General features: G+C 32.4%; 2 protein-coding genes across 2 annotated transcripts; one reads left to right on the top strand and one right to left on the bottom strand.

Annotated features, from left to right (window-relative positions):
* Positions 1-162: 162 nt before the first annotated feature.
* On the bottom strand, positions 163-6,727 carry LOC117100984. The gene is made up of 8 exons (XM_033240818.1): positions 6,677-6,727; positions 6,370-6,465; positions 5,538-5,657; positions 5,055-5,157; positions 4,579-4,614; positions 2,775-2,940; positions 873-976; positions 163-447 (listed from the first exon to the last, which is right to left on the bottom strand). The coding sequence occupies exons 1-8, from the start codon at positions 6,725-6,727 to the stop codon at positions 224-226; spliced, it is 900 nt and encodes a 299-aa protein (XP_033096709.1). The 3' UTR covers positions 163-223.
* A 128-nt stretch (positions 6,728-6,855) lies between these two features.
* Positions 6,856-8,928, top strand: LOC117100985 (GATA zinc finger domain-containing protein 15-like; the record flags this gene model as incomplete). The annotated part of the gene is made up of 1 exon (XM_033240819.1): positions 6,856-8,928. A coding segment is annotated over one exon (1,113 nt), but the record flags the coding sequence as incomplete, so codon positions are not given.
* Between the last annotated feature and the right edge of the window lie 1,112 nt (positions 8,929-10,040).

A 10,040-nucleotide genomic window follows, 5' to 3' on the forward strand; every position in this document is an offset into this window, starting at 1 on the left:
ATTATTGTGAAAAAGGTACCCCACTGTAAGCAAGCTTTAATTCTGGGGTCCTGAAATCTTAATTCAAAGAGATGACAAATCACTTTGGTATATTGCACAATTGCTACCTTTATATACATATACAACACAACTCTGCTTGGTTTTGAGCAGTGCTCAACAATAAAATATATCAAAATAGTACATGATAACTTTTATGCATGTTATATATTTATGCAACCATAGTTTAACGCAATGTTTGTATATAGAAACAATAGTACCGATAATATATTATATCCATACTCACGTTTTCATTTGGTGTCTCATGTATAGTTTTTCCTTTTTCTGATGCTGCTTCATCAACAGAGTTATAATAATCATCAAGCATTTCTCCAACAGAGCCATAGTTGTCTACTGTTTTCATAAAAATTGTCTCTGCCATTGACCTCTCATAGCTTTCAGTAGCATTACCTATTCAGAAGACGTTTTGATTATGTTCTTTCCCATTTATTTATCACTAAACTTATTAATTATTTTGTTTTATTTCATTAAAAATTAAGATATATTGTCTTCGAAATACATCTGAGAACAAACCATCAAGTACATCACAGTTCAACTAAAACATTTATTTTTTTTTATTGTTCCCGTATTAGCTAGAAAAAAAATTCTAAAAGAATAACCTCAACGACTGTAATAATAAAAGAAGTAATATTAATTTTATTTTTATCATTTATATTTTTCCTACATTAAATTTTATTGATATTTTTAAATTACAGTACTAATGACTATGATTTATAATAGGAATTATATTGGCAACACTGATATTAATACTTATTATGTTTATTGAACATTAATGGTAATAAGTATTTAACAATTATTGTGATTTGTTGTCTTACCAACGTTAGTAAGATTTTCACTCCATTCGTCAGTTTTATTGGTTGTCCTGGTTATAATCTTAGTGGTTGCTATTCCATCTGTAATTTTTTCGTCTTCGTTAAATCTGCAGTAATTGTGATTGATAAATATTGATGTCTTGTAGATTCTCAGAATATTTTTATTTATTTGCTGCAGACATATTCATCATTCATCATTATATCATGTATTAATGTCAAAAATTAAACACTGACACTTAATTTTCAAAAAAAAAAAAAGAAAAAAAAAAAACACAAGCTTATCAACAAGTCATGAACTTATAAATAAATATATTCTATTTACATATTTTATACTTTCCATACTAATTTGTATCTTTGTTAAAAATTTTCACTCTTGCCTCTGCCCAGGACTCAACTTCCACAACCCCAGAGCTGATTTCCCTTACATTGGTTTCACCAGTGGGGATAATTCAATGATTTTAATAGTTAAAAGTAGGACAATCTAGGCCTACGTGTGAGCACTGCGTTTCTATTTTGTCCAGGTCAAGAGGCACCTGATCACAGAAAAAAATCAAGATTAAAGCAATGCTAACTGGACCAACAGTTCAGGCCCGTATCCAGGGGGGGGGGGGGGGGGGGGTGGGGGGGGGGTGTGTCCCCCCCCCCCTCGAAAAACGTCCACTAATTATAACCAAAAAAAAATGTGACCTTGTTCCTAGAATCATTATAAAATGAATCACATAACAGTACAGTATTAAGATTGTATGAATGTACAAATGAGTTACAATAAGAATACTAGAGCACTGACTCCACACGTGCAATCTTTTGTACTGCCAGCAACATAACACAACAAACATACAAACGTTATATGCACGTTATCGTCTAGGTGTATCTTCCCCTAACTACCAGCTGGTATGTCAGTGTATATCAATGAAGTCAAAATGCTAAAATGACACCCCGGTTTAGACAAATATAATCGTTCCTAGCGCTCTCAGAAATACCGAGACGAGTATACTCGACGCTGGAGTGCGCACGTGTTAAAAAATGGTTACAAATTTATACAGTAGTATTTTTCATTTGGGAAACAATTTGCTTGTTTCTCCATGTCCTCCACTGGTAATTTTTTGATAGGCGCTATCGCTGCGTTCACGGACATATAGAGAGTAACATGATAAAATGCCTTCAAATTAGTCTACTAGGACTAAGAAAGCAAAATTTTCCAGGGCCTTCGGCCCCTGGACCCCGACCGGGGGTCCTGGGCGGCCTCCAGCCTGGTTGTTCGCTGCGCTCGCATAACGCTCCCCCCCCCCATTCAAAAAGCTGGATACGGGCCTGCAGTTGGATTTAGAGAGTATTGAGGATCTGCTGTCTCTGGCATACCTAATATACTTGGAACAATATCTGCAGAAACGCTATGCTTTAATGCAAAAGCAGATCCACGATGATAATAAGGAGTACACAAACACAGATCTTCCTGTTGGTGGCGACTGTGTGGCCCCCATGCTTCGGTGGTAGCTTGGCGTTTTTTTGTTTGTTTGTTTTTTTGTTTTTGTTTAATTACTCAGCCTTTTGCCATTTTTTCGTTGTCTTCTTACCTATTGCACAGAAACCTTGTTTATTTGCGCTATATAAATCCATCATAGTCGTCAATTTTTACTATTAAACATATTTTCTATTACTTTTTATTTCTTTGGAACATATTTTTTGGAGATTTATGTTATAGAAAAGGAGTTGCTGTAGTGCCGGGGTGAATATGTGCCCGTTATTGAGTCCTCTTTTTATCATCATCATCATCATCATCGTCACCGCCATTATTATTATTTTATGTCACAGTGATAATTTCTAATGGCTATAGAACATGATTGTTGCTATTTTCTTCCATTTTTATTTATTATCTTAATATATAATAATTATACATTTGCTTACTTTTTACCAAGGCAGGAATTTATGAGGCAGGTTTTACCCGCTCTTTCTTGTCCTATCACCTTAATTGTTCCAAGATTCACCTCAACAGTGCCGTCTTCTAAGGCTTCAGTGTAAGCTTTTACAGACGATGGTCCATGAGTTTGAATTATTGATGGAATTGCACTTTCTAATAATGAATGATTTAGAGAGAAAAAAAAATGAAGAATCATATCACATACAGTAATGCATGTACACTATCCCCATCTGCAATGAATTTTGGTGCAAATGAAAAAATATTATAGAACGAACATTCTTTCTTCAGGCTTAGTTATTGCTTTTATAAATATTTAGCTTTTGTAAACCTTTTACAATAATTGTCAAAAACTGTGCAAGATTTATTACTTAATGCAACAAAATCTCAACAAAAAACAATAATGTTGGCTGTTTAGTACAAAATCCATGTGTCATAATTCTTACAAAATGTAAGTTCCTTTTTTAGAATGGTAGATTCTTCTATTCTGATTTTATCGAATGCTTTACAGTTTAGTAAAAAATGTTTGCTATCTTCAATTTCACCACTTCCACATAATTAGCAAAGATCTGATACATTATTAGACTGCTTACAGGGCTTGCAATCTAGAGGTAGTTTGTTAGACCTCAGTTTAATTTCAGACTTGCACTATAAAAATCTGTTTTATCTAGTAATAATTTTTGTTGGGTGAAGATTATAATTTGGAATATATATGTTGTATAAAGATGTTTTTTGCTGTATATTATTTGACCATTCTATCTATACGGTTCTGACACAACAGTGGTGACTGAAAAAGAAGTAAAAGCTGAATTATCATTATCAAAAACATGGTTATAAATCACATGTTCATTATACGATGGTTATAAATGTCTAAATTTGTAGATTTTGCAAGTATGTCATTGTCAGTACAACAATCCCGAGAAATATGTATAAAATAAATACTGAAAAAGAAGTAAAAGCTGAATTATCATTATCAAAAACATGGTTATAAATCACATGTTCATTATACGATGGTTATAAATGTCTAAATTTGTAGATTTTGCAAGTATGTCATTGTCAGTACAACTATCCCGAGAAATATGTATTGTTTGATTTGAGTTTCTATTTGAGTCTTAAAATAATGTGTCTGGTCTTGTGTTCAAAACTGGATTGAAATTATTATAATTAATTATTATTATAATTTTATTGGTATATCATTCTGTGACTATATTAGTTTAAATACAGCTAAACATTGGCACCGGTCATTTTTCCAACTTTTTTTGTTAAAGGTGGCTACGTCTTAAAGCTCTTGTAAAACTTATTGTAGCCTCCTTCCATACAATGTATTTGTTTCAATTTGCATTCTTATATACTGTATTACTGTATTGTATGGTAAATAAATTCATATTTGATTGATTGATCATTTATCTATATTAAACATATCTGTCATACTATCACCAACTTCTAATTTTGCTTTAACGTCATCGTATAATGAGCATATGATTCTCAAACTTTTCTCTCGTATGGATGCCTATATCCCAAGTGGATTTTAGGATCATCTCGCCATTCACTATCAAATGCATTTCGGAAATCCAGGAAGGCCAGATGTGTAGTTTTACCTTCAATTGAATGGCAAGATAAATACTTTTTAATGTAATGATGTGTTCTTCACCCTCCCTGGACTTCCGAAAGTACCTTTTCTTTTTCAAAGAAAAAAGATATGTGCAATGCAATTACTATGTTAACAATTTTTGAGAAACAGTATATAACCATAGTCCACCAGTGTAAACATAATATGGTACAATATTTTCTTACCAGAAGGTGTAAAATCGATTGCCGGAAGTTGCCCACCTTAAAAAGATAAACACATAATCATATTGTAGAATAGACATACATCATCATTTGAAGAAATTCTAGAATCTAGAACTGGTTGAGGTCTTAGTAATAGCCAATGTCAACAGACAATATTTAATGAATAAATGACAGATTGACATAAGACAGAATAGGGGAGACGTAGGAGCATTGTCCGTTTTACCCACACATTATCATTTTATATATTTCATCGCAATTAATTTAAAAGATAGAAAAGACAGAAAGACAGTACCCTTGTCGTTGGCAGGTTGAACGAAAAACAAACAAAAGTTGTTGTGAATCTTTTTTCTTTCCTCCAACAAGGGTATACAGCATATTGTCTATTGTCCGTGTACTGCAAACTCCACTTTGTTGCTAATTTAAATTCAGTTCTTTTTATTACCAGAATAGCAGTTAAGGTAAAGGAACTGCTTTTTTACCTTTCAATATCAGTAATAACTCCTCTTTCTGTAAACATCCACGTTCTGTTTCATACCTCTTACACTCGCATTCTTCATACAAGTCAAGTACAGTTTTGCCATCCTTTAAAATACATAAATTTATATAAATATTTGAATATCATTTACTGTACTGTGATTTCCAAACTGCAACCTATAAGCTTTTCTTGCTTAACAATAGCAAAACAAAAATAACAAATTGTTCCCTTTAAAATCAAAACACTCTCCGATCACATATAAAAAAGCAATGACAAAAACCTGATATTACACTTAGAGTTCTGTGTTAAAGACATGTTTTATCATTCCACAAAAGAATTTATTAATGGATTATTGGTAATAAATAAATTACTGTTTTAGTTAATAGTATGGAAAAAAATGTAACAAAGATATCCTTAGACAAATATCTGGAAGAATGCTTTTTGAAGTGAAACATACTACGACGTCTGGACTTGATGGCATACTTACATTGTTTTTGATGGATATTATGCTTGGATCCGTCATCATCAATGCTACAGTAACGTTTCTGTGATGATCATAACTTAGATCTTGATTCAGGAAGCAGGCATGCAGAGGCGTGTTACCGTTCTGACAGTTTTGATTATAGAACATAATAGAGACCATATTAATAACTAAGAATGGACATAATGATGGTGGGTTTGCAATCTTCTATTTTAATTTTGGTTAGAGACAATAAATAGTAAATTAATGTTATACAATAAGTATGTTAATACTTTTGTTAGTTACACTGGAGATGTATTCCTTCTATTGAATATGCATCAACTTTTGCCAAACCGGTCCATGGGTGTATCCAAGGGGGGTCGGGAAGGTCGTACGACTCTCCCAAAATTCCAAATTTTTTCCAAAGACATTTTTTTTCTAGGGTCTTTTCACAATGACATAAATGAAAAAGCATTGATGAGTTAGCAGCAATGAGTCCACAGACCTTGCCAATTGCGTGACGTAATCTATCTCAATTCCAGCAATTCTGAAACTGGTGAGCCTGCCATCCCATTCAAGCTGGTGGCACTGTAATCGATTTTCCTGTCTCCCACCGGAAAAGGTCCAAATTATGATCACAACCCACCCAGAAAAAATCCTGGATACACCCTTGCGGTCTATTAAGAAGCAACCAAATCAGCTCAAACCAACCAACTGTTCAATGTGTTATATTCCTGGATTCTAAATAGCTATTTGTTTAAATACAATTATGACACGACAATGTACTTAATACTGAAATGTTCTGATTTTCAGACTTTCTCTTATCTGAAATATAAGTTTCAAAGTTTGGATGCCCTACCTTTGACTGGCGAATTGATGCCCCTGTGTCTAATAGTAGCTTAACCACTGATGAATATCCCCAGTAAGCCGCTGTATGTAACGCTGTCTCTCCATACTTAAAACAGTAAAAGTATGTAGAATGTAAATTACAAAAACACAAGTAAGTGGTATGATTTGCAGGAAAAAAAATGTATATGATCATAGAATCAACAACGCATGACCTGTTTTCATACATTGCAATATAATTCTTGATATTCAAAAACTGATGACACATGTCCATGTAAAATACTGTAACAAAAATGGGCTCACCCATGTTACCTCCTAACCCAATAGAAGGCCACCCCAAGAAGTGTGCCCTGATTGGTTAATTGACACATGGGATGTTTCTAGATAAACATTCCAGAGGAGGAAAAGTGGCACTCGATATCTGGATCTGGTAAAATATGGACGTTTTAACCAGAAATAGCAACTAGGCTAAGCTGATAAATCTAAAAATTAACATAACATTGACCCTCTTGAATTAATTGAATATGCATCTAATACCTTCTTAAATTCCAACAATAGCTGTGTTAGTATTGACAACAATAGTAATACTAATAGTAACAATGATTACAACATTAGTGATTTTGGTAGTAGTAGGGATGGTGCTAACAATATTAATAAAGGTAACAACGATGATGGTGATAACAATGACGGGGATAATTATAATGACAATGTTAATGACAAAGACACCCAGAATAACAATAGTAATAATGGCGATAGTATAAATAATGACAACAATAATAATACTAGTCTCCATAAATATAAAGGATTTAAAATAGGTCACCTAAATATCCAAAGCTTACGTAATAAGGTTGACCTACTCAAGGCATTTTTATATGATTGTAAATTTGATATTTTCTCAATATCTGAAACCTGGTTGAATGGTAATATTGAAGACAATGAAATCCTTATTGATGGTTTTAAGATCTGCAGACTTGATCGTCAGTTGAAACCTGGGGGTGGTGTTCTCTTTTACATTCGAGATGGCCTGAATTTTAAGGAGATATCAGAATTTAAAATTAACGGAATTGAAGCTCATTGGATCAAGGTTAATTTACCACACACTAAACCACTTCTTATCGGAACTGTTTATAGACCTCCAAATTCAGATGCTGAGTATCTTAACCAACTTGACACAGTTTTTCAAAATTTTACATCAATGTATGAAGATGTTGTTATCCTTGGGGATTTTAATCTCGACATAACTAAAAAAACAAACAAACAAAAAATTTCTAACTTAGCTAAACATAGTAATCTTCATCAACTAATTAAGGATTATACAAGAATAACAAATATTAGTAAAACAATTATTGATTTAATATATGTTAGTAATCTGAATAATTCAACTGCTGGTGTGAAAAGCTTAGGAATCAGTGACCATTCTCTCACTTACCTAATTCGAAACACTATTAAAATTAAAATTCCACCAAAAATTATTAAAGTCAGATCTTTCAAAAATTTTAATGAAAATGAATATATAAATGACCTCAAAAAAACTAAATGGACACAAATTAAACTCTGTTCTGATGTTGAAAGTGCTTGGTCTATTTGGAAACATTTATTTAGCACCATTTAGCACCATCAAATAACTCTAATGATTGGGAACAAGCTAAACATTTAAGAAATAACTCAATAAATACTTAAAACAAAAATACTGTTCTTCAGCTATTAATAATAATGCTAATAATCCTAAAAAGATTTGGAAGATCATTCGTGAACTAATTCCTCACATAAACATAATATTGAAAAAATTTATAAAAACGGAGAATTTTCTAAGAATGATCGTGAAACAGCAAATGAATTCAACAAATTTTTTACATCCATAGGTAACTCTTTAGCGACACAGTTTTGTGATAATCCGCCCTTATTTTTTACTAACAATAATAATAACAGTAATATTCCTAATTCCCATAATAAAAATTTCACTTTTGACCTAATTGAACCTGTATTTATCTTAGATGAAATTTTAAAATCTTCCAACAATAAAGCTACTGGTCTAGATGGTTTAGATACAAAATTGTTGAAGCACGCTGCCCCTTTAATATGTGATTCACTGGCATATATTTTTAACCTACAGTATCTTTCTTTACCTCCACATTCCCTTTGGAATGGAAACAGGCAAAGGTTACACCCATCTTCAAAAAAGGGGATCGTGCTGATACAAACAATTATCGACCTATTTCAGTATTGCCGTTAATCAGTAAAATCATTGAAAGAGCTGTTTATGAACAGTTGTATGGTTATCTTACGACTAATAACTTTTTAAACAATGCTCAATCAGGTTTTCGTAAAAACCATTCTACTGCTACAACACTTATTGATGTTTCCGATTACATTTTAGATAATATTAATGAAGGTAGAGTGACTGCTGCTATATTTGTTGACTTAAAAAAGGCTTTTGACATGGTGAATCACCAACTACTCATTAACAAGTTGCACCAATTTGGTCTTGATTCTATGTCTTTAAATTGATTTAAATCATATTTATCTTGTAGATCACAAATAGTCCAAATCAACTCAACACGCTCAGATGCTATGGACATTGATATTGGAATACCCCCAGGGTTCAATACTAGGGCCTTTACTTTTCAATATCTATGTGAACTCCCTCCCTGATATAATTAAAGGTAAATGCGTAATGTACGCAGATGACACAACGATTCTCTGCAGCTCCTCTAATCCCACTGAACTTCAAAATGAACTTCAAGCAAACCTTAATTATATTAGTCAGTAGTTCAATAAAAATAAATTGACTTTAAATATACAAAAAACTAAATTTATGATATTTGGAACACCCCATGTGCTTCCTAAATTTTCTAATATTTCTCTTATCCATGGGAATATTAACATTGAAAAAGTAGATTGTTTTAAATATCTTGGCGTGTACTTTGACTCCAATTTAAATTGGGCTACACATATCGAAAATATTTCTTCAAAAGTTTCTAAAAGAATTGGTGTCCTTCGCCGTGTCAAACAGTTCCTACCTTTCAACACAACTAAAATGTTAGCAAATACACTTGTAATGGCTTTATTTGATTATTGCAGTTGTATTTGGTCTAACACTACAACTAATCTTTTAAATGAGCTCCAAATTCTCCAGAATAGGTTAGGAAGAATTATTCTTTCAGTCGACATTAAAACACCCATCAAGGATTTAATGGATGATTTAGGATGGAATAGGTTAAATGATAGGTGGAAGGAACACCTATTATTATTATTATTATTAATTGCCCCATCCTACCTATGTAACAAATTCATTTTTAATCAAAATAGCCACTCTCAGTGCACTAGGAATAAATCTAACAACACCTTGATGGAGATAAAATGGAAACTCACTCAAGGCAAGAGAACATTCTTACACCGTGCAACTAAGGCTTGGAACGAACTTCCAAACAAATTAAAATAGAATTAAATGATCTCCAACTTAAAAATTTCAAAACTTTGATCAAAACAGAAAACTAATTATATCTTTCTGACCACCCTCTGTTCTCTTGCCTTCTTTTTAATTCTTTTTACTTCTTTTAATTCATTTGAATTGGTTCTTTTTTATTTTAGTTAAGTTTCTGTATATTTTTTTTATGTTTGTTTTTGTTCTACTTTTTGTTCATGTGATTCACTAGTGAGATCAGTGCTGCGTCACTGAAAGTG

Source organism: Anneissia japonica, unplaced genomic scaffold (genome assembly GCF_011630105.1).
Source record: "Anneissia japonica isolate Jap-2015-1 unplaced genomic scaffold, ASM1163010v1 scaffold288263_len48816_cov139, whole genome shotgun sequence".
NCBI classification, from domain to species: domain Eukaryota; kingdom Metazoa; phylum Echinodermata; class Crinoidea; order Comatulida; family Comatulidae; genus Anneissia; species Anneissia japonica.

Bases quoted from the DNA above. Each gene is read 5' to 3' on its own strand.
- LOC117100984 (XM_033240818.1), bottom strand. From the start codon at position 6,727: ATGTGTCAATTAACCAATCAGGGCACACTTCTTGGGGTGGCCTTCTAT. The intron at 6,466-6,676 runs GTTAGGAGGTAA...TACTGTTTTAAG, and splicing joins TTGGGGTGGCCTTCTATTGG to TATGGAGAGACAGCGTTACA. The intron at 977-2,774 runs GTAAGCAAATGT...CAATTACTGCAG, and splicing joins AATTCCTGCCTTGGTAAAAA to ATTTAACGAAGACGAAAAAA.